At 39.7% G+C, this 24753-nt stretch overlaps 1 protein-coding gene across 2 annotated transcripts in view; it reads left to right on the forward strand.

Moving 5' to 3' along the window:
* The window catches only part of tgfb2 (transforming growth factor, beta 2), a 40036-nt gene that overhangs the window by 1507 nt on the left and 13776 nt on the right, over positions 1-24753 (forward strand). For both annotated transcript variants that reach the window (XM_054782689.1, XM_054782691.1), the window contains exon 2: positions 24103-24266. In XM_054782689.1, coding sequence (XP_054638664.1) covers positions 24103-24266 — 164 coding nt within the window. The remainder of the gene's footprint in view (positions 1-24102; positions 24267-24753) is intronic.

A 24753-nucleotide genomic window follows, 5' to 3' on the forward strand; every position in this document is an offset into this window, starting at 1 on the left:
GATACAATGAAATGTACTATTCTACACTGGTCAGTAGGTGTCACTAGTAATGTTACTGTAATGTTAAGTGAGGCTCAAAAGGACCAAACTTGATCGCAGGAACACAGTTTTATTGCAGGTTGGAATTATCTCACAACAGGCCCAATAATAATAACATAATAATAGTAATAATAGTAATAATACTAACATGGGCTACTGTTGTGGGCTTAACCCACCTAAAACTCAATTCTGAACCCCTTATCTCACTTCCTGTCCACACATCCGTAACACATTTATTAATTTTCTCTGATTATATCTACTATATTGGGTAATACAAGTGTAAAGATGACTATAGGGGTGTTATTTAATGTCTAGAGGGCTCTAATAATGTTAAAAATGTATTTAGAAGGTTAGAAGAACACGTTTTCTATGCTCTAACTATACAAATATTTGATTTATAAATGAGGGATCCTACTTTGCGAAATTCACTTATCACAATCTGGAACCAGTTAACCGCGATAAACGATAAACTGCATATATAAAGAAATCTATTTTAAGGTCTCATGGCCTTGTGATATGTCAGCCTCACAGTCAGGAGATCAAGGGTTCGAATCTCTGTCGGGGCATCTGTATTATACATACCTTCCAACCCTCCTGTTGTACCCGGGAAAATCCCATATTTTACCCTTCCTCCCCGGCACCCTCCCATTTTAATAGTTTCCCATATTTTAACTTTCATGAAAGGGCAGTGGGGGTTGGTTGTGTCATTACTTTGGATTAAAGTTAAAAAGAACTATGCAGAAGGCTCTACAATGGCATCGACGAAGTTGTTGCTATTCCCATCCAAGTCCAGATTTTCGGCACTTACCACCACCAAACGATGGACTCTAAAAACACACTGCGCCTACACGCGCCTACACGCGCCTACACGCGTCAAACCAAGCTATTATCATCGTCTCCCCGGCAAACGAACACCAGGTTTGTAGCAGTGGTGAGTCAGTTTTAAATTTGTGGTTTTAATTTTCTGTAAATCACAACACTGTCAGTGGTTTGACAGAAGTAATCCACTCAGAAAGGTTGGGGACCACTATTTATAGTGGTTGACTTACATGCAGGCAGAGTGGGTTCCGTCTATACTCTGTGAGTGTGTGGATGGTTGTTTGTCTCTATATGTGCCCTATGATTGACTGGACCTGTCCAGGGTGTAGTCTGCCTTTCGCCTAATGTCAGCTGGGATAGGCTTCCTGCAAGCTGGATGGATGGGTTGGGTTAGGTCATTTAATTCTGCAATTCTGTATCACTCTCTGGAGAAACGATTAGCCGCTTTTCTCAGTGTACAAAGCGAGGTCCATAAAGCTGGTCTCAACCTCATCAAACACCTGTGGCAAGAACGAGAGCAGACATTATGTTTCTTGTCCAACATCATTGACCTCAGACCTCACTAAAGCTCTCTTCAACGTAACAAAAAGTATTTCTTGTAGAAGTAGTTGTCTTTCAATATCCACATAGTTTTTGTCCACATAGTGAACATTGTATATGAAGTTGAAAATATTGTTGGCTCGCATGGATTTGTAGTTGTTATAAAAGTCCATCAGCTGTTGGATACTGCCAGAAATAGGAGTGTAAACTGAGCAGCAGACTTCCTTTGCGCACTTTGTTGTGCAACCATCAACAGTGTCGTAAAGACTTCACTCACTCTTCTTGTCACTCACTTAACTCTTAACTCTTAATTGTTCATGCGGAAGTACAATTTGCTGCATCTGAGATCGGAAATCTCAGAAAATACACTCAAAACATGTGAATTCAACTTAAATGACGTGGTGTCTTTGAACACAACTCCTCATTGCTCATAAGAACACGGATAAAGTGTGAATCAAATGCTCTGCTTCTATTAAAGAAACTAGTGTCAGGTAAATAGCATATTTCAGATTTAAGCCTTGTTTACAATTGCACGCACTGTGTCCCCGCATTGGTACGCAATATGCATGCCAATTAGCAAATTAGCAGTCGTTAACAGGTGTGAAGTATACGTAAACTGTGCTGGGCCGCATGCCAGTGCGCAAAGAAAATTTTGAAATGTTCAAAATTTGTGGTACAATTCCTGAGAATGCAGCATTTCTACTTTGCTCATTCTCTACCTGAAGCTGCAAGAAAATATATACTCACCTTTCTTTATTGCATGAGCTTCTTCTCTAGAGTTCAACATCTTGTAGGTACCTTGCAAATAGAGGAATTAAAGAAGCTTTAGGAGTGATGCCTGCTGTTGCTGGGCGTCACACGGGACACAGCGGGACCAAATAATGCCACGGATGCAGGAAGTGGTGGTGACAATGCATACTCATGCGGGAACAATGCGCGTCTCGCATATGATTGTGATTACTAAACAAACACTACTTGGCAAGGTGTAAATCAGTTGTGCGGGAGCGTGGTAAGGTTGTGTCAATGGCTCCATTTCGGTCACAAATTGCGTGCCAAGAGTGTAATTTATGCGTAAACAGAACGCAAACTCGTCTTCACGCTTTTCAGGCTTGCCATAAATAAATAAATAAGTGACACGTATCGAAAAAGACAACAAAACAAGGACACTGAACAAGTTGAACAAGTGCATTGTCTTCCACCTAATCAGACTCCTGGTAGAGCTGACAAAACGAGGCGTTTTGGCAAAATGCATGCAAATGTAAACGGCGCTATAGTTGCAAATGGTGATTAATCATGATTAATTCATTTGAAAGCCCTGATTAATGTGATTGAAAATGTTAATCATTTGACAGCCCTAGATTTTATGGATTTATTAATGATATATGCTGGCTGCAGAGTGTTGGCTTGTTTTTGACATTTGCCCATTTACGTGCTTGTGGTTTGAATTTTTCTAAAAATGGGTTTGTTAGACTTTTAGCTGACATTTGTTGCGTTACGTAGATGTGTTATTACATTATTAATACAGCAATATAACCAGGGCCTCGTTGCCGCATGGGACCGGGGTATTTCGGGCTTAAGGAGGTTAAAGCAGGAGTCTCACAGGGGCTCTGCCACCCTTAGACGTAAAGTACTGCAGGCCGATGGTGAAAACTTTTATTAAACAATTTGGATTATTTTTTATTTGTTCCTCGATTTTTTTTTTCCAACAAATGGATTTAGAAAAATATGCATTAACATAAATCTGACATATTTTATCAAATGGTTACATGGAGACGTACGTGGCGCTAGTTTATGTAATATAGAGGTTTATGTAATATAAGTTGCGGGATCGCTGGCCCACCTACCCATCAGTTTGGCCTGCAAAATGTTGAAAACCCCTGAGCAGCATTCGACCTGTCAGCTAAAAACTTTAAGCTTAATAGCGTCATTACTGTCAGGGCCACGTATGTTAGTTGTCAAGAAGCCTTGAAACAAAAAGCATTTGACGATGACCTCCTGCCCCCACACACACAAATGAGCACAGGCTCTTGAGGCAATTGCTTACTGTACCTCTCGGTAATCAATCTTTGATTTACTCAGAGGATAAGTATTGTTTGATAAGCAACAGGCTGTAGTTTATGGAATGCTGTATTTGACCATTAAGTTGTTCAACTTCTGAGAAAACACAGATGAATGCCAGAAAACTCCCTTTTATTTTTGTATGGTTTATTAATGATATAAAAATGTTAAGAAATAATATAGAAAACAAACTCGTACTTGTCGCATCATTATAATGACAATGCAAGGTGTCCGTAAAGTCTGGACTCGTAGGCAGTAATGCATATGTTCAGGAAATATTACATTTCAACATTTTATTTAACTTGAATATTAACAAATAACAGCTTCAATATATCGTAATATCGGAAATGACAGTATATATTACATGGAAATTAACATTAAAATTCTTTAATATTTCTAAAGTGAGTGTTTTGGCCAAATAAAAAATAATACACCCAATATATACAGTATAATATATAATGAATGATTAATCTATCATTTTATATTTATATGTTCCTCTGGGTGTCAAGTAAATGTGGCAAAAAATATGTTTTTTTTTTCTGGCAGGGACATCAATTCTTCGATAGTTGACCCCAAATGGTTCACCACACCGTATTGGAAATGCGAGCACATGGACTGAAGAAAAAATAAACTAGCATGACATTCTGAATGCCCTGAAGTGTCTTTTTCTTTTAATGTTATCCTTAGCTCTTCCTGCTGTGTAAATACCTTAAATATGAGGTGATTGGGCCTGCGTCCAAGTGCAGTCGAGAAAGTATTAACCGGTATAAATAATACTGAAGGGTGGGTGGGAGCCAAAATGGATTGCCATTCAAGTGAACTGGTGACACTGGCCAGGACACCAAGAGATACATACTGACCGGAGAGAGGTTTTGTGGCGCCTCTTTCATTTCTAGTGTCTGTTTATTTGGTCTTCTTCATGTGATGTATGTGTCTGTTATTGTGAAAGTGAATAGCTCACCATCACGGGGGCATCAGCCGTTTTGGTTTGGGCGCCAGGTAGTCGTCAGAGGCCATACTGTGAGGCTCAACAGCAGCCTTCCAGAGCTGCTGTGCCGGTTGTGCTTGGGGCAGCTTGAGGCACTGTATCAGGCTTCCGTGTCTAGTATTCAAACCCAGTGAGCTGTGTATGTCAGTCCTGTTGGCCAACAACTTACTCTATGGAAAATTCCAGCGGATGACCCACCTCCCCCCACCACACACCAAAAAAAAAAAACAACAACAACAAAAAAACACATACATACACACCCATTTTCTAACTCTTTATGTTTGCAATTGCATCCACAGGAGCCCACTGTCTTCACGGTAACCAATATTGCTCAATGTCTGTCATACTGTAATCACAACCAAAAGGGGAATTCCAACAATTTTACACTCAAATGTTGGTAACTTGTCAGTGGGAATTGTGCCAGTTACACAAGGTCTGTGTGGCTCTGGAGTAGCTATGTTAACTGTGGCAAGATAAATACTATGATGTCACACAGATGTCATAGCTTTGATTTTCTCCAAAACAACAGATGTGCAGTTTGGGGAAAATGCATTGCCCAACAGAGTCTCATTGTTTATGTTAGTCTTTAGCATTGGTTGCATTATGGGAAGTGTTCATGTCTTGTGTTTTTTTAAACTTGTCTATTCAAAGTCAGAAAACCATAGGACTCAAGTCAAGTAACTTTAAGGAAGCAAAACACCTAATTGCAGAATTTTACTTAATGTATTTAATCATTGGGATAAGGTGCAGAAACTTAAATATAATTAGGCATTGTGCTACTTTTCATTTATTTCTGCATTGAGCAATGCACACTTTGTACACCTATGCATATTTCGCCAGAAAGGAACGGTGCTGCTAGGCAGGCAATGGAGGAGTGTGTCCATGTTCTGCCTTCTTGGCACTGTCGCTAGTTAGGGGCTGGGTTGCATTGTGGAGGGGTTTAGGAAAGAAAAACAGCTACACATCAGTCGTTGATGCTGACGCTGGGAACAAAGAGGTAGGTTGGATTGAAGGGTTACTTGTGTGCAGTCCCAATAATGCCTCGCACACTGCCACTTCCGTATTACTGTATTATCATAGTAGTAGTGATGCCATAGTTCAGTCTGATTAGCTTCTGGCTGCTCTGTTCTCAGGAGACAGCTTTTCTCCAAACGAGAAATCTCGTCGCGTTGTAATCTTGCGTGACAACTCCTATTAAATATGCATATATTTTGACTAATAATAAGCCGTATTCAACCACAAAACTGCAACAATTTATTAATTAATTTTGAAAACCGTGAATCCGCGAAATTCTAACCAAGAAATGGTGGGGGACAACTGCATACTTTATACACACCCCCACGAGTTTCACTGCGACCAGACACATTTTGTAGCCATCAGCCAAGCAGCTTCTGGCATAATTCTGTCTGGATATTTGACCACTCTTCTTGGCAGAATTGGTGGAGTTGCTTTCAATTGGCTGGTTTCCTGGCACAGAAACGGCTTTTAAACATACTCCACAGATGTTCTATAGGGTTGATGTTAGCTTCATTTGAGCCTGCTTTATCCATTCCAAAACCAGTTTTGATGTGTGTTTGGGATCACTGTCATGTTGGAACACCCACTTGGATCCAAGTTTCAGCTGTGTACTGCTGATTTGAGATGAGGAATTTAGAGATGGTCCTCCTCATGATTCCATCTACTTCGTGCAGTGCATCAGTACCACTGGCAGCAAAACAGACCCATTGACAGTTTCTACAATGTTCTTAGGTTTCAAAAACTCACTTTGACTCCAAACACAGTTCTTGTGATTATGTCAAAATAACTCAATAACCAGAAAACGTTTGTACCGAAGTCAAAGTAAGTCAAATTCATTATGTAGCGCCAGTTTACAACAGAAGTTCTCTTCAGGTGCTTTACACATGAGCAGGTCTAGAACCACGCTCCTTGTACATTGAAAAAAAAAAAAAAAGCAATGACTGAATGCCACATGAGCAAGTACTTGGTGGAGGCAAGAAAAAAACTCCCTCTAGGGAAGAAACCTTAAACAACCTAGAGTCTGTGGGGCAGCCGTCTGTCTTAATCGGTTGGGTTGGCATCTGGCTTGTCCATGTGGGCAGTTGCAAATTTAAGTCAAGCTTGACGGTGTTGATTTTGGAGCAGAGCCTTCTTTCTTGCTCGACATCCTGTCAGTCCATGGCGATGTAAAAGTAGCTTCATTTTGGACTGGTCTTCCAGCAGTTCAGTTCAGCACCACTTATTACAATTAAGTGACTGCATGTATATACTTGAGCCAGTATATACGGTATGTCTGATCCTGTGTAAAATTGGGCACCCAATTCTTGTTCATAAAATCTTTGAAGATGTACATTGTATTGCTATTCCATCCTGGGAAAAGAACCCTTCAAATAAGTAATTAAAAGGCCAAAATGAATAAGACATTCAAGCCCATTGTGAGTGTATGTAAACTTCTGACCACAACTGTATGTCACCCACTTACGTGGTTGGACCCAAATACTTTTTGGAATAAAAGACTACTTTTTAGATATTTCCACATAATCATTAACTCTAGCTTAGACACAGTCCAGCAGTAAATCTGCTCACCTATGTGTAAAAGTCTGGGTTGGTTGACACAGTGTCTCTGTGTAATAGAGCGAAGTGGACAGAAAGGCTGTGTTTCAGGCTTGTGTGTCCCCCAGTGTGCTGCATGTCTCTTGGGTGCTATACAGTTCCATGCTTACTGAAGTGTATTATAAAATGAAAGTAACCACAGTTTTTCGTAGTGGCCAGAAAAAAAAAAAAAAAAAGATTGCAGTAAAGTTGTATGTTGTTCATGGAAAGATCTAGATGCATTTTCTGCTTAATTCTTTTGAAAAAGGTTGTTTATCAACAAGTTTTTGATTTCTTTTTTGTCTATTACTCATGTCTTCTTTTTCAAAATGTTAATAATTGTAATTTTCCCCCGGCCTTTCTCGGATTAGGTTCTGCAGTGTATTTCTGTGGGACACTGTGATAAAACAGATCTGTTCTTTTTGGCCAACAGACCTTCATCCGAGATGAACTATACTAATGATAGCTGAACTGCATAAAACCAGATTTTCCGCAGTTAGTAACTATACAAGGCGTCTGATTTATTCTTTTGTTTGCTTTGGAAGTGGCTTGGAAATGCGTTTAAACAGCAGACACATCATCAGTGCTTCAGTCACTGACACAGAGTGCCCACAACTGTAAATCTTCTTTCAAAACGCCAAACACCGTCTTAAAGAAAGTTTGTAAGACACACTGAACACAGGGAGCCAAAGCCTTTCCGCTTATTTATAAATCAAATATAGACCACAAGTTGTTTTCTGTTGTTATTTAGTGAGCTGGATTCAACTGCAGTAATTAGTTCTCCATTAGCTTGTAATTCACTACATTGGACAGCTAAATAGCTTTGCTATGCATAATTTGTATGGCTAAATAATTGATAAACATTGTGGTTCAGTGTGCACCATGAACAGCTGGTTCATGACACCTTGAAAAGGCGGAAGTCCCCAAAAGCGGTGACAAAATACATTCTCTTGTCGGGTAGCATTCAAACTCATTAAAGTGTTCATGACACGCAAACAAGTTAGAAAAAAAACAATAACAAAATGAAAGTACTCACTTTATGCTAAAAACGTTTTTGTCACAATGCTGTCATCCGCCAGTAAACAACTATAACGAGCGAAATGAAGTTGTGATTTTTAAACAGCCCACCGCGAGTTATCCGAACCCCCGCCATCTTGGCTGTGACGTCATGTTGAGAACGCTTTCCAGCAACCAGATTCAACAAAACACAGCCATGAGCGCACAGCAAAGCCAAGCAAGTGGCATATTCACAACAATAACACAATCATAGCATTCAGTGATGTTGTTTTGTAATGAAAAAGACAAAACAGCCAAAAAATCGGCCCCAAGAGGTATGTTTTTTGACACCCAGTGATTGACACAGACAGATGGACTGCAAGGAGAAATACAGTGAGCAGTGATTGCTGCTTGGCTAGCCCTGGCATGAAAACCCATAAAAAACCCAACCCCTCGTTATTCTAAGATTTGTAGAATATATCTAGTAAAAAAAAAAAGCCTCCTGAAACTGACACTGCAAGATAGGCTACAAGAACAGTGACAGCGATCGCTATTGTGCTAGAAATTTGGCATGAAAACCCATATCATAATAAGATTTGTTGAAGATAACTTTTTTTGAATGTTTTTCAGTACTTGTGTTTTTCTTGGTCTCATTCAAGAAAAGATGAGTGTTTCTACCTGACGGTAAAAACACTCTTTACACGTTCAGCTTCAAATTTTCCCTATTTATGTGAGGCGCAGTAGCAAAACAATTGTCCTCAAAATACAGAAGCATCTGACGCGGTGAATGGCGTCTTTTGAAAATGTGAACAAGCTTACATCTGACCCAGCGATCTGCGTCTTTTGGAAATGTTAAGTTTACTCCGTCGTCTCGCGTGTTCACGCAAAAGCCTTCCACATAATGAGCATGCATGATTATTAACAACCCCCCCATAGTGAACCACCATAGTGAAAAAAACCCCTCAGTGATGGTCTGGGGAGGTATAGGCACAGACCTCTACAGGTTAGATAATGGCACCCTGACTGCTATTAGGTATTGGGATAAAATCCTTGGACCCATTGTCAAAACCTACGCTGGTGCAGTGGGACCTGGGTTCCTCCTGGTCCACGACAATGCCCGACCTCATGTGGCTAGTGTATGCAGGTAGTTCCTGGAGGATGAAGGAATTGATACCATTGACTGGCCCCCACGTTCACCTGACCTAAACCCTGGGACATTATGTTTAGGTCCATCCGGCGCCGCCAGGTTGCTCCTCAGACTGTCCAGGAGCTCATTGATGCCCTAGGCCAGATCTGGGAGGAAATCCCCCAGGACACCATCAGTAGTCTCATTAGGAGCATGCCCCGACGTTGTCAGGCATGCGTACAAGCACGTGGGGGCCACACAAACTACTGAGAATCATTTTGAGTTGCTACAATGACATTTTAGCTAAATGGACCAGTCTGCTGCATCATTTTTTCACTTTCATTTTTGGGGTGTCTTTGATTTCCCCCCTCTATAGGGTGATCATTTTCATTTCTATCAAATTATGTGGCATCATTTTGTTACTAATACATCACCCACTTATTATCAGGAAAGATATTCAAGATCATTTTTCCCCCAGTTTAGATCTGATGTGTTTTCGAAGTGTTCCTTTAATTTTTTTGAGCAGTATATAAAACAAACAAATCCAATATAGTTTGGGTCATTTTTGGAGACTGGTTTCAGTGACAAAAAGTGTAACGAACAGTAAATATTTAAACATTCCAGCACACATCTAACACAGTAAATATGCCTTTCAATGTTATTTTTTACTGTGAGTATAACAAGACTAACTTGTGTTTTAGTGTCACGAGCACTTTAAACTGTAAATCTGTGTTGTTCAGGTCTTTTTTGTCTGGGATTTACTCGTACAGTGTATTCGTACGTTATTTCTCTTCAACAGATAGGCCTAAACATTTCTTCCAAAATGTGACTAAAAAGTAATAGTCAAAGCTTAGCCCAGGGGTCTCCAACTTTCTTTCTTATGAGAGCTACTTTTACAAAACGTCCGAGAGCTACTCTTTTTTGTTTCATTTGTTTTCATACCTTATGTCAACCAAAAGAACCTTAATAAGCTTGTTAGGCTAGAACATGAACAAAATGTTGGCATTGACAACTCACATTTTGTACAAAAACATTAGCAAACAAAAGTGATCATCTGCATCTTGTATTCTTGTATCTTGTAGGATGCATTTATATCTAGTGCAGGTTTCTCTAAACTTTCAGCACTTTTAGAGCTATATTTAACTTACCAGAGATATCTTAAACTGCAAATACTGCTGTCTTGTTTTGTACAGTTTTAAAAGCAACGTTTCTCCTCAGCTGTTGTTATTTGGAGCGGAGTTCTTATTTTCTTATGGTGCCTGTGTTGTATGGTTGTGAGACACCTCTTACATGCTGCAAAGTCCTTATCCAGCATTGTCTCATCCATCCATACTATAAAAGCCAAAGTGAGTCCAGACTTTTGATTTTACTATGCCTGGCGCATCTTTCCCTTTTAAATTCGCTGCTCGCATCCGCCATAGCGCTGTTGTTTCAGTTTTCTTCTTCTGTGACTTCCACGGCTGAAATTCCGCCCAACCTTCTGCCACTCTTGCGAGGATCACCTCCTGGATGGCATGTACAATGGCGACAACTCACTGACGAAGAACGGTGAAGGACATTTATAGCAGCTATATTTGAATAATAATAATAAAAAAACTTGATACACTGCAAGAGCGTATTATAATAATTCGTCGTAAGGTAAAACATCGCAAAAGTTTGATATCGATATTTTGTCACACCCCATTGCAGTTAATTTTATTGCCTTTGATTCTGAATTGCACATACATATACACCTTATAGTGTTCTAGCTGAGAACCCAGCTGTAAGAAGAGGTTGACATGTTGAGACTGTGTTGGGTCTGATGGGTGTTTGCTTGAGTGAAGACTTAGGGTTGTAGTTGAGAGCTCGTTGTTCCCTTATGCAAGACCTGGACACTGCTGCCATTTGAACTACTCAGACTATGTGGCCAAGTAGTGTTGCATAATAGAACATGAGAAAGTGAGCAATTGAATGAGTTAAAGAAAAACAAGATCTTCTCCAGAAATTTCTTTTACTATTCACAGCAATGGCGAAGTCCTCCTTCAGATGATGGCCTTAACAGGGAGTGTAAGTGCAAGTGTAAGCAGGTGCTTTGTTGTGGTGTGGCTCAATACACGGAGAGAAGAGCTTGGGCAGCCAATATTCATGCCTGACATTATGCAACAGTCTGCTTGAACGAGACTACTGGGTCTGTGGTCACAATGGTTTGTGTCATTCACAATGTAATGTGCCAATATTAGTCTGCCTCACGCACACAGTGCGCAAACGGTGCTTGCGAGTGTGTTTCTGCTGTGAAGTGACAGTGGACGTTTGCCATCACACACTTTAATTACAAACTTCTGATGAAGAGGCAGAGTTTAAAATTGGCCTAATGAGATCCAAATGTTCACACTGAGTCATGGTTGTGTTTTAACTGTCACTTGACAGTTTTAAATGTGTGTCAGAAAAGTTATTTCATAATAAAAAAAACACAGTAGACAGTATTTCAGCCTTGTATACACGGCAATAGTTTCTGTGTGATGAGTTTGGTGTTTCTCTAGGTCAGGGGTCGCAAACTCGCGTCCCGCGGGCCATTTGCTGCCCACCAAATCGTATCTTGCGGCCCGCGGCTCGATGGTTTGTCCTCATTAGGGTCATGGGTAAGCTGGAGCCTATCCCAGCTGAATGCAGCAAAAAAAAATTTGTGTCACCCTAACACCGTATCAAGATATTAGTGTTATTGTGAGCCATGCATTGTGAATTGTATTGCATCGTGAGGTACCCTTAGATTCCCAGCCCTACTTCCAATACTTGATGCGGCCCAGCCTCACCCAGACTCTACCTCCAGTGGCCCCCAGTGAAATTGATTTTGAGACCCCTGCTCTAGATAATGCCAACTGTTACAATTGATAATTGCCGAAAGAGGTAATATAGTATGCGGTTGTTTTTTGGGGGGTGGTGAAAAATTTAGTTACAAGGATGACAGGACAGGTGCTTTTTATTCTAAACCCGTATTGGTCTTTGTATTGTATATTTCTACCTACTGTTTCAGTTTTAAGTTCCTGTGTTTCTAAGATGACACCGTGATTGAGACTGTTATATTGAGTAATGACCTATGATTTCCAAGGGTTGATAAGCTCGTTGTGAGTTTTCTCATAGCTCATGATTGGTTTGAACGTAAAGGTGACTATAGGGGTGTTTTTCATGTCTAGAGGGCTTTAATAATATTAAAAATGGTAAAAAGGTTTTCTATGCTGTAACTACGGAAATATTCAGTGTATTAATATTGAATAATATCCTACTTTGCGAAAATGCATTTCTCGGGAACAATTTACCGCGATAGACGAGGGATTACTGTATACAAAGTTGTGCTGATGTCAATACTTCTGGGGAAGGGGGTAGATAGCTGTCATTAGTTTCCTTAATAGGATTCCACGACTCGTTTCGACTCATGGAAGCCTTTTGTGCTGAAGCCTGACTTGAAATGGTTAAATGAAACGTTAAGTTGCTAAACCTATAGCAAGAGTAACAGACTGAAAATTATATTTGCATTCATGGACCTCTATGCACAGTCCCTCTTCGTGCACCAGGCAAAAAAAAAAGGCTCTTCCAGCACTTAAACAGGCTTGTCAGGTAAGTGTGAAAACTGTGCTGTCGAGGCCCATGTTACTGAACCATGCACTCTGGTGTCTGGTGAAAACAGTCTGTATATTTACATGCCCTGGAGACAACCAAACTACCGAACTATTGCATAGAAACCGTGATCTGACTGTATTAAACGCTTAATGATTTATTTGTGTGTCTACACTTCTGTTTTAATCAATACAACATCCATGTGCATGCCATTGTATATGCTAACTGTATGCTGCATGATTTAGAGGCAATCTGATTTCATTCAAGTCAGGTTTTAATCATTTTGTTGTTGTCTGGCATCATTCATTGTCTGTTACTGTGTAACACGTTTGTTAGTAATACGAGTACAAAGAACATGCAGGCCGCATTCAGTGTGTGTGTATATGAGTGTTTGTCTGTTGCTGTGTCTGTAGAGAGTGACAGTTTATGGTGGACGGGCCGTCAAAGCTCTGGGTATTTTTAGTTCCCAGGGATTATGTGTGGAGTGGTTTCCAATTTGTTATTGGCAGGTGAGCGGCTGGGTGGAGATATCCGAGCTCGTCCCTAACCCCCCCTGTCATCTCGTTCTCATTTTCATGTATTCTCTCGCTCTGAACACATTCCTCCCCTCCTCCTGTTATCCCATCCTTTGCTTCTTCCTCTTTCATTTCCTCTTGGCTGCTATGTGCTTCAAGCTGTCTGCTCCTGTCATTTCCACTCTCCTTCTTTCATTCCTTACCCCGTTGTTCGTCAAAATCACTTTTACAGTGTCTGCTGAGTACTTATCTTTGATGTCTCATGTCTGGTTTCAGGGCTTTTTGCATTTGCTCAAATGGTAATTATTCACTTATCTGATCCGCATTGCCTTTAGGATTTCTTTTGGAATCTTGACTATACATTGTTAACACACGTCACTGTTATATGGTATTGTATTATCTCAGTGTTTACCCTATCAGTCACACATGTGCACATCATCAGTTTAGATATATAATATGTGATATGTTTTTGTGTAAACTGCCCATCAAACGTAATTCTATTTTTTTGATGTATAAAACAAAGGTAAGCACAACATCAGATTAAAAGCACAGGCAGGCGGCTTGTTTTTACCCCTCATTGCTTGGTAAGTCCCAAAAATGTAGTCTTCAATGCCATTGTAGAAAGTTCTCGATAGTTTATCTTTAATCCGAAATGACGAAACACAAATAACACACAAGTTGTGTGGAAGCAACAAAACCATATTTTAAGTTGCTGCTGTCATCATTTCAGCTTTGTTCTCGTCTGCCTAATATCCTGAGTTGTCGTCTATGTAGTTTTTTCAGCATCCCTAGTGAGAAGGCTTGTTAACTTACTTTAACTTCGCAACTGCTAGTAGTGATTGCGAATGCCAACATTTGATGCCCGATGTGATGTCTGAGTAAAATGACGCAGTTGTATATAATTTTTGGAATAAAATAATGGCCTTTTACTCCCAAAATGTATATGCATTTACAGCGGATTCCTGCACATTCGGGCTTCAGCATTCCATGGCTGTGCAAATTTGCAGATTTTCATCCAAAAGTTATTTGATTTTTTTTTCTCTCCAAATACAGGCAGTTTTTTTCCTCATAAAAACCATCACATTCACCAAAAATCTGTAATAATTTACTTCTACTTACTGCTTCACTAAAAGTTTTTTTTTGTCAAGTGTTGGTGTTTTGAATTTTGTTTTGTGGTCCTGGAACACACCATGATTGAGACGTAAAAGCAACAGTCAGTCCGACCTCTTTCAATGAGATCACCACAAATTAATACATGATTGTAAGTCATTAGTTAGTAGTGATTACTAATACATTTTGCACTTTAAATGCATTCAAAAACTGTGTGAGGCATATATTTATGACTTTAACCTGAATTGTGTCATGAGTTAATAATACAAGGGGAGGGTTCTGGAGCTGAATTTAACGTTTATTGCAAATCTTGATCCAAAATCGGAAGACAGCGTTAACATCAAGGTACAGGAGGCTCTGAAGGGCCGTCAAAAATAGACATTTTTATGGCCATATTCATTACTGATGGTTTCGGTGCGTAACCCCCGTGAGAAGTGGGGATCTACATTACATTAAATTTGATGTCGCTTTTCAAAAAACTTTGGGGGGGAAAAAAGTGTCTATTTTTTATTATTATTATTTTTTCATCGCTTCTGAAAGTTTTCCACCGTGGTATCGGGCAGTCCCGTGGTGGTTGGGGACCCCTACTCTAAAGTATTCCTCATTCGGAAGCATCACAATTTCACTCTGTATAAACATATTTACTCATGACCCTTATCCGCCTTTCCCCTCTACATGTCTTATTAAAGTGAGAAATAGTCAAAAGTAGGTGAAATAGTTTTACTGAATTAAGTCCCAGAACTTGTAGACAAGTATTCAGTCTGTGTTTCCAATTTGTCCAAAATTCTGAGGTTGGAATTGTATCCTGTAGTAAATCACAAAAGCCGTGCACTTTGTACAGCCTGAGAAAAACACAACAGCTGCAAAGCACAACAGCGTCAAATAAAATATGTATGCTTGAATGGTGTGACATGTATTTCTATATGTTGTGACATGATCCGCACAGTAAATGCAATCTTAAAGGGACAAAAAACAATAAAACTACCGCGTGTGAGAGAAGAGAAAGACGATAACGATCGTGATGTCGAGGCCAGAAGCCACTAACAGCGCTGAGGAGTCACAAAGCACATGTGCATTTCTGTATGCCAGTACTTCTGAAACATCTGCAAAAGCAGTCACAGCTGAATTCCTAACAGCTTGGGATCACAGTGCAATTATTTCACTGCAAATGTTTTCATTTATCTATTCCCACACTTTCGGCTTCTGTTTTTGTTCAGCTCATGGTTTGAACTGAATATTATGGCTGTCACCTGTTCAGGTCATTGAGGGGAGCTGAGGCTTGGAAAATAAAACTGGAAATGGTACAAAAATGCTCCCATGGCCTGATGTCAGTAAAATGAGATGAAGTGGAGTATTGAGGCTGCCTAAATCCTCACAAAAAGACTCCAAGTGAAACAGTTTTAACTCAAATTGTTCTTCCTGTCCTCCAGATCACATATTTGCCCACTGCAGGTGTCCTACTTAAACCAGCCAAGGCCATAATGACCCTTTCATGTTGCAACTCCTTGTGCTTAAAGTAGCCTGTAAAGTTGGGGCCAGCTGAACCATTACATCTTTTCCACACAAACCATGGACTTGTGGAAAGATCAGAGACTTTGGTCGGCTACAAAATGTAACACTTAAACAGCCAGGAAGTGTGACTCTGGCCAGTAGAGGTTAGAGAACTGCTGTGTTAACACACCCTTACTGATATTATGTAACAGCAGAGTTGATGAGCTTGACATGAAAAAAAAAAAACTCTCTCAAACCCCATGAAAAGATGTGGATAACAAAGAATGACTTGTGTTCTAGATGAACTCGTTCTTTACCTTGTCTTTCCCACCTGCAGTTTCCTCTTCCAGAGTGAGCGAGTGATGAGTGTTTAATTGTGCAGTCATATACCACTCCCAAACAGTAAAAGTTTGAACAGTGTGATGAGTATTTTATTGTTAGTAAGGTTATCGTATCTGAAGTGCGGTGTTAATAGTTGCAGTGTGCAGAACTGCTCTCATCTCTACTGAACATGGCAGCATGTTGCTTTCATCTTATGCCTTCATCTTTGTCCGTTTACAAAGGTGAAGTATTCAAAAACAGATGCACCACACCTCGACGTCAGGGCCAGGAGGCGGGGGGCCCGGTGGGCACCATAACTAAGGAGATTCGCTGGGTCTGAGTCGCCACAATGCATTGCCAACACAGACGGGTGGAACCATGCGGCTGTTGTGGCCTATACTCTTCGATATATACTCTGTCGCCGAATGCCTTGCCTGTTCGTCTGCTTTTAAGGAGACTGTCCCTCGCTTGAAATATGTACAGCATGGGATAACTTTGGGGTGAGGGCTTTTCGCCAGCCTGGACAGGCACGCGCAAAATGTATTGAAAAACCGCAATCCATAAGGGTGGATTGTCCCGTGCATACTCCACAGTTTTTCCCAATGCTCTCTCACACGCAAGTACATTCATGTGCGTAATAAAGATGTGTCATTTAATTAAGGCAAGCGCTCCTCTCGCAAGTAATTAACGACATTTGCCTCTTTCCACAATAGAAATAATCAGAACGGCTCAAAATGTGATTGGAAATAATTCACAAAGTCAGGGAATACAGCAGTTTAGAAGTTACGGCACAAGCACAAAGTACTTGTGCTCAGTGCGAGCCCAAGCCAGCGGGGGCCGGGAGAGGGAGGGGGAATCATGTCCAAGTCTAACACAGAATGAATGGCCTAGTGTGAGCACACCCTCGATAGTCTGTGAAGCCAAGGTTGCTTGCTTTGACTCCAAATGCAAAGGTTAAAAACCCGGTCTTGATATGTATCAAGGGAATATTCACAAAGAGGATTTTGATTTACTTGCCTTTGATTGGCAATAGTTGCTCACTCTTCCTTGCAAAAGTAACTCAAATGTGCCTCTTGATGTTTAAATTGGTAAAATTTGCGTTTCAGACTGTCCCCTAGCAGAGAACAGCTGAAGGAAATACATCCCCAAGGCCGTTGGTTAGCTGGTTATTTAGCTTTTTGGTTCATTTTTTTGTGCAATATTCCTAGTCAGTCATACAAAGAGACATTTTTGTCTACTGCACTAAACAACCAGCTGATGCCAAAGCTGAGACAAAAAAAAAGAATTGTTCAAAAACAAAAAAAAAATGACTGGATATTATCAATACTCTTGCTGAGGCTCAGCCTTTTTGTTATTTTACAAACACATGAACTTTCTGTGCTTCTTTAACTTTAGGCCACATAGCACATGCTTTAGTACTTTACCATTGGTATGTGAGGTAATGGGAGTGATGAGTAATGAAGTGACGGATTACAAGAGTCAGGGGTATGAAAGGAGTTGTAGCCATGTCATCTGTCATGTGATGTCACCTGCATCACTTCTTCACACATACAAAGACTATAATGGGACCATTTGCTTTGGCTCATTTCCATGTCCAAGCTTGAATATCATCGCTAATGTCTATTCTGCTACAACGCTGCCTGCAGACAGTGAGGCAATGAGACCCAAAGCTTCAACTCATTTTAACCATTTGCCTGTGAATTCCTGAACGTCTTGTTATGTATTCCGATTGAAAGTCTTCTAATCTTTACAGATTAATTGTAATTCATGAAATATTGAGCAACATTTCCATTTGTGGCTCATCCACAATTAGCATAGTATAAGAAACTACAGTTTTAGGGGGGAATTTGGGGAAAATCTTGGACTCAAAATTTAATCAGTTCTACCATATCCCTCTTCAATTCCTGAAAATTTCATCCAAATTCATTCAGAGCTTTTCAAGTTATTTTGAACAAAGACACACAGACAGATAAACGCTGGCAAAAACATAACCTCCACGCTCCGCTTGCGCTTTGTGCTGCGCTTGGCGGAGGTAAAAATATCTGATTAAGTTAGGGAAATAGTGTGGTAGTGTTGGGTACTACATTAACAGAAAATGGAAATGATGAGCAGTATCCACCCAGCGGAGGATGATGCCAATAGAGGACTTTTTGTCAGTTATACTATTTAAACACTTGCGACCAGATATCCGGTTTGACCAGCAAGAGATGCGGATGCATCAGTAGCAGTCTCCTGGTTCAATAAGAATCAACCATAAATCCTCAGATTAATAGATTGTAAAGACATGCACTGGGCATCGCAAAACTGGCAAACTCTTGGCAGTAAGTCTCTTTAACAAGTTGCGCAAGTTCCATAGCTTACCCTGACTGAAGACGGGAATGGATGTAAATAGTAGCAGCGCACTCGCTAGTCCCTGATTTTCAACACATCAGCAAAACATACGTACATTATAGCAATCTAATCTATCTTATTTATTATGTCTTGTGTAAAAGTAAGACAGGAATATCATCAAATTAAAAGCACTAAATGAATACAGACCCACTAACCAGCAGTACGGGCCTGGATTTTGTTTTTCTGAGAGACGATTATACCTTGCTCTTTGATGTGTGTGTGCTAGCATGAATTAACCTGAGGTTGTGGATCATACAAATATGCACAGTAGCACACCACAACGTAATCAAATCTTACCTTTATGCATTTCAACATTTTATGAGCATTTGGGACCAAATATGAGGTGAAAGAAAAAGGGGGAAAATACAGTATAGTAGTCTACCTGTGGGGAGAAAGTTAGATGGTGCGTTCAAGGGCCGTCAAATGAAGTGGACAGGTCGCCTTTATGTTTTGTTTTGGGTTTTTTTTATCACTGTGATTTGGGACCACTGCCTTACAGAATGCTTCGCGGTATGATGTGCTCTTTTCCACATTTGAAAATAATGTAAGCATGCAACTTTTATAGAATTGGCCTCTTTATTTTTATAATATAAGATTAATGTCTAAATCAACAAATGTAACAGTAGAATCTTATCGAATCATATCGTTTGTACACTGTATCGAATCATATGGAATTGGTCTGTTTTTAAACTATATCGTTTTTTAATCGTATCGTAACCTGTATCTCCAGATGCATATCGAATCGTTTATCATACTTAGATCAATACTTAGATACTTTATTCATCTCCAAAAGAAATTCACATCCTATCTATTTATTAGTCATGCTTAATATTTCTATTTAATGAAAATTAAAAGTAGTTTATGTTTTTAGTAGGGCTGTACATGGCTTCAAGTCAGATGTCTGAAGGGGTACGCGACTCTGAAAAGTTCGGGAACCACCACTCTATCACAAAGAGATTTACATCCCTACTATTTACTCAACTATGTAAACATGTTTGTCATGTGACGCTTATCAGTGAAATATAATCTGCAAAGTGTCTCTGCTATCCAAAGTGTGTATCAGTGTGACTGAAACCTTCCAGTGAACCTCTCCTCAATGCGGCCAGTGTCGTGTCAAAACAGCACACTCATTCACAAGGGTCTGAAGCAGTTTGTGTAAGTGGTTCTCATTCAGGACCCCTGGGAGCTGGAAGCTTAACTTTCTCTGTTGAGAGCTGGGAAGGAAACGAAGAAGAGATTCATTAGTGTTGACTTATCTTGCTTGCTACTGTTCCTTAGACTACATGCTAGCTGATGATATAAAGTGTTTAGTACCAGTACCGTCTGTTCACAATCAGGCAGCAAATGAACAATTAAAACAACACAAATATTGTACTTCAATTTTATTTTGATTTTTAGTTAAAAGACCTATGAGGATGTGTGCACTTTAGTTACAACTTTAGTTATTCTGCATAACATAATAGTATTGGTAAAACACAACTATCAATGAACTACGATTGCACAGGACTGTAGATGTTTATATGACATCTTCTGCTGGTTCGGTTTAGTACTTGTGCAGCAGCATTTTGGACCTTTTTTCTGGTATTTCACAAATTAAAAATGTGCCCTTGACACTTGTGTGTGGGAATTAAGATACATCCTAATCAAATGTAGCAGCAACGTTACTTCCTGCGCTGCTGCTGGTGGCGAGCGCAAAGTAATCCCGAGCATGTTTGAGACATTGCCTATTCATTACGTGTTTAGTCTTTACTAGACAAAGTCCAGCAGTCCTCACAAAAACTGAAGACTGATCATACCTGGTTGTTACTGTCATGCATTTCAGCCTGAATAAGAAGTAGGAGTGAGAGACTCACAGCATGCTGTTAGCCCTGTGAAAATTGCACGGAGCCAGCTGCAAGTAGCATTTAGCTTGAGTAAGTTTAAAATTAATTCCCAAACTGTTAGTCTTGCAGGCATCGCACGTTTTAAAAGCAAAAGATGATTTTATTAGCATTAGCATAGGTTTATGTTTCTTATGTTCTTATTCTTTCATTTGTTTTCTTTCTTTTCTTGGGAGAATGAACAGAATAAGATGTTTCTTATGTTCTTATTCTTTCATTTGTTTTCTTTCTTTTCTTGGGAGAATGAACAGAATAAGATTTTCATTGCATGGTATAACTGCTGTTTTACCATGCACATGACAATAAAACTCTCTTGAATCTTGAATCTTGAATCTTGAATCTGGCCCCAAACTGCTATTCCATCAACAGCCACTAGATGGAGGTGTAGCCCTAACTGTTGATGATAATTGTTGAATTTTTTTTTTTTTTGTATTTTTGCTGTTGTTTGTGTTTAGCCAACAGAAGAGCCAGTTGTTGCAAAACAATTTCGTTGTTTAGGCTAATACTTTATGACCTCCGTAATCTCCACTAGCTGTCCTATAGTCATTCATTTGACCTCACTCAAAAGGGAATGCATGTCCACATGTGGAGGTAGTCAAACTGCGTAATGTTATAAAATTGAGTACCTGTAAGTTACCTTCTGAGCGCAAAATGTGTGTCTTCCAAAAGCCAAAAACGATCAGAAAGCAATGCGTTACTTTAGTGACCTACACACTTCAGTCACAGCTCTGTTCCCAGAACGAAGAACTGTTCGGACTTAGGTAAAAAAAAAAACAAACCTTGTTTCACTAGTCAATGTCATTCTGGATACAGTAATCCCTCATGTATCGCAGTAAATTGGTTAGACACTTGACCGTGATAAGTGAATTTCCATGAAGTAGCATTACTTATTTATGAGTGGAATATTTTTGTTTTAGGAGCATAGAAAACCTGTTTACAACCTTCTAAATATGGTTTTAAACATTAGAGCCCTCTTGACATGAAATAACACCCCCATAGTCACCTTTACACTCGTATTACCCAATATAGTAGACAAATAAAATAAGACGTATGAGTGAGACATAATATAGAAAATTTGCAAAATAATCCTCCAGCACTACAAATAACAATTACCTAAGTACTAATTTCTTGGATGAAATACGCAATACATTCTCTGCAACATGTCACTCAGTCAGTGACTGTACTACAGCTGCAACGATGAATCAATGATTAATTGATTATGTAATTAATCAACAACTCTTTTGGTGTATGATTAATCGTTTTTTTAAATTAAAAAATGTAAATATCCTGTGATTTCAGCCTCTCAAATGTGAATTAATTTAATTCCCTTAGTAATCCATGAAAGCAGCACTATTATGTTTGTGTTGTAGGCAAAACAAGATATTTACACACATCAGCTTTGACCGGAAAACAGTGATTGATATTTTTGCCTCTTTTCTGATATGTTGCGGACCAAACCACTAGCTGTGTTTGGCTCATTTCGATTTGGTCCATCTATGGCCTAACCGGCCTAACTGATTACTCGATTAATCGAAACAACAAGCTTCAGATTAATCAAGTAACTTTGCAGTTAGCTCATAGCCTTGTACACAGGGTAGAAGGTAAAGCTAGGCATACAGTCCACTGCAAATTAAGCTTCAACCCTGATTATGACTCAGGCACTCACATAAATAATCCTTCCATTTTTTTCTGGCCAGTCCCAGTCAGTCTGTCTTTTTGCTGACTGAAATTGTCTACCCTTTCAAAACAAACCACTGTGTCGTACTAATCCAGGCTTGTGCCTCATGTTCCAACCATCTATTCAAGACCTCATAGGCTTCTATTTCACTGTGTTGTGGGCTGCTGTCAAACACTTCTCCAGCTCACACATGGTTTCCAGTACTATGGTACGTTGTTAATGACAAATTGTGTGTGTTCCGCAGCATCTGTCAGACATGGTAACAAATACTCTGTGGCTGTCAGTGCTGCGCGTGTCACCCTGGTCATGAGGAAGCATCTGTCAAAGCCTTGCACGCACATGTTTCTAAGTAGTGTTTGCGGGGAGTTGTATGGTTGCTACTGTGCATGGCTGCTGACGTTGTGACTTCTGGGGTTCTGCTCCTCTGGTGTTGGCACATTCAACAAAAAAAGATAATTGACATTTCATCAAGTTTATCTTGTTAAACAAGAGATGGCAAATGCAAAGTTGGCCGTATACTACTCGACTAATTTTGTACTTGAGTCTTTATAATATCAGTCCTGGATTGGGTTGTTCAGGGTCACGGGTGAGCTGGAGTCGACCTCAGATGACTTTGGGTGAGATGTGCGGTACATTCTGGACTAGTTGACAGTCAATCACAGTGCACATATTGACACACAACTAGTCACACAAACACTAACATTATGTGTATGGGCAAGCAATCCACTTCACATCATTTTGCATCTTGGCTTTGCTCACTATTGACACCTTTCCACTACAATATTTGTAGTGCCTTGGCAGCTGAGGTTCCAATTAGGCTTGAGATTCTGACAGTATTATAACCTTGGACAAAAATATCAGTTTTACAGTTTCACGGTATTGTAATTAGAGCTCTAAAATGCGTTAATTTCAAATATCTTTATTGAAAACAGGCATTTTTAAACCACATAAAACACGATCAAAGTGGATGAAAGTAGAACTTATGTGTTTAACATAAATAACAAAAAATAACTGAAAACTTTGTCAATAAAGAAATAAAATGTAGTTTTCAATGCAGTCTACTGTGGCTAATAGTGCAATTCAAGTATTTTCTTAATAATAAATAAAATAATAAAAATAATTAAAAAAAACAACGCTAAATGCAAATCAAGTAGCTCAAGAAGGTCACAACATAAATAATACTAAAAAAAAAAACTTGTAATGTTACGTTATTATTTGATAGTGGCAGGTCGCACTTTTCCACAAACTTACGTTTTCGGGTCATGTGATTGTTGTTAGCAACTGAGACATTAAGTGGTTGTTGCTTGTTATCCAGTGGAAAATAAACTGTTCATACCACTTATCCCCCACTCCTGTCTTGTCTCCACATTTGGCGACCCTCAACGTGAGTAATATGCCGACCGACAACGGCGACAACACCGCGGCCGTACTGGCACCGCTAAATGCTAACGAGGTAGCTAACGACTTTTTGCAACACATCGGAGGCCAGTCCCGACTGCAAGGACTAACACAGAACGTGACAAAGTATTTCCACCGAGTGGCTACGCTGGACCTCTACTTTCTCTCATGTCGTAGAAACGGTATGACACAAAATTTTAGTGGTTTTGAAACCGTGACTTTTTTCATACCGTGGATATACCTTGAAACCGGGAACCGGCCAATGCCTACTTCCAAATTTACCAGTATTATAACATGAGTAGTGATTGCTCATCAGTAAAGCAGTTTTGGAAACATGGTGACAGAAGCCTCTTTCATCCAGAGAGATCCCTCATAAGTGAAGCATCAGGATCTGAAGAAGATCCTGCACTCGTCCATCAGGTCTCATGGCATTCGTTGCTCGTTGTCATTGGTAGTTTGTTGCATTCACGATTCCGTCAGTTATCAATTAATCATCAGCCTACCAATGTGTGTGTTCATCTTTGGCACTGTACAAAAACCCAGATGTAACCTGCCTGTTCTCTGTGTTTCAGATGTTATCTCCCCCACTCTCTTCAACCCCTACTTCAGACGGCTAATGTTTGATGTTTCCTCCATGGAGAAGAATGCCTCCAACCTGGTGAAAGCTGAGTTGAGGATCTTTCGACTTCAAAACCCCAGTGCCAGAGTATCCGAGCAACGCATTGAGCTATACCAGGTACAGCTGCTAGGTCTTCATGAAATAATTTCGTTGATAGATTATGTATGCCGTTACAATGAAGAAAAATGGTTAGGCCTTTTACTGTAGGAGTTGAAGTTGTTTGTATTTAGTGCTCAAAATGACCAAATATGTACCATATTTTACTACATACAGCGGAACCTCAATTAGCGTGTTTTTCAGTTGATGTCAAAAATTTTAAATGTTTGCCTTGGTTTATGTACAGTTTTCGGTTAGCGTAGAATGTGGCACCCGTCTTGTCATGCTTTAATAAATCGCGTGAGCCCAACTGTGATCTTAATGTATTTTTATCATAAAAAGTCCCTAGCCTCTAACAAAGAAGCTAGCTTGCTCACAAAATGGCAACTGGAACTCTCAAAAATGTTACCACAAAACACATTTTTATAGTTTTACATGCATAAAACAATTCTAAATGCATATAAATGATGAATGAAAGGGATAAATGGACATCTAAGTTTACTTTTAC

This window comes from Dunckerocampus dactyliophorus, chromosome 7, assembly GCF_027744805.1.
Source record: "Dunckerocampus dactyliophorus isolate RoL2022-P2 chromosome 7, RoL_Ddac_1.1, whole genome shotgun sequence".
In the NCBI taxonomy this organism is placed as follows: domain Eukaryota; kingdom Metazoa; phylum Chordata; class Actinopteri; order Syngnathiformes; family Syngnathidae; genus Dunckerocampus; species Dunckerocampus dactyliophorus.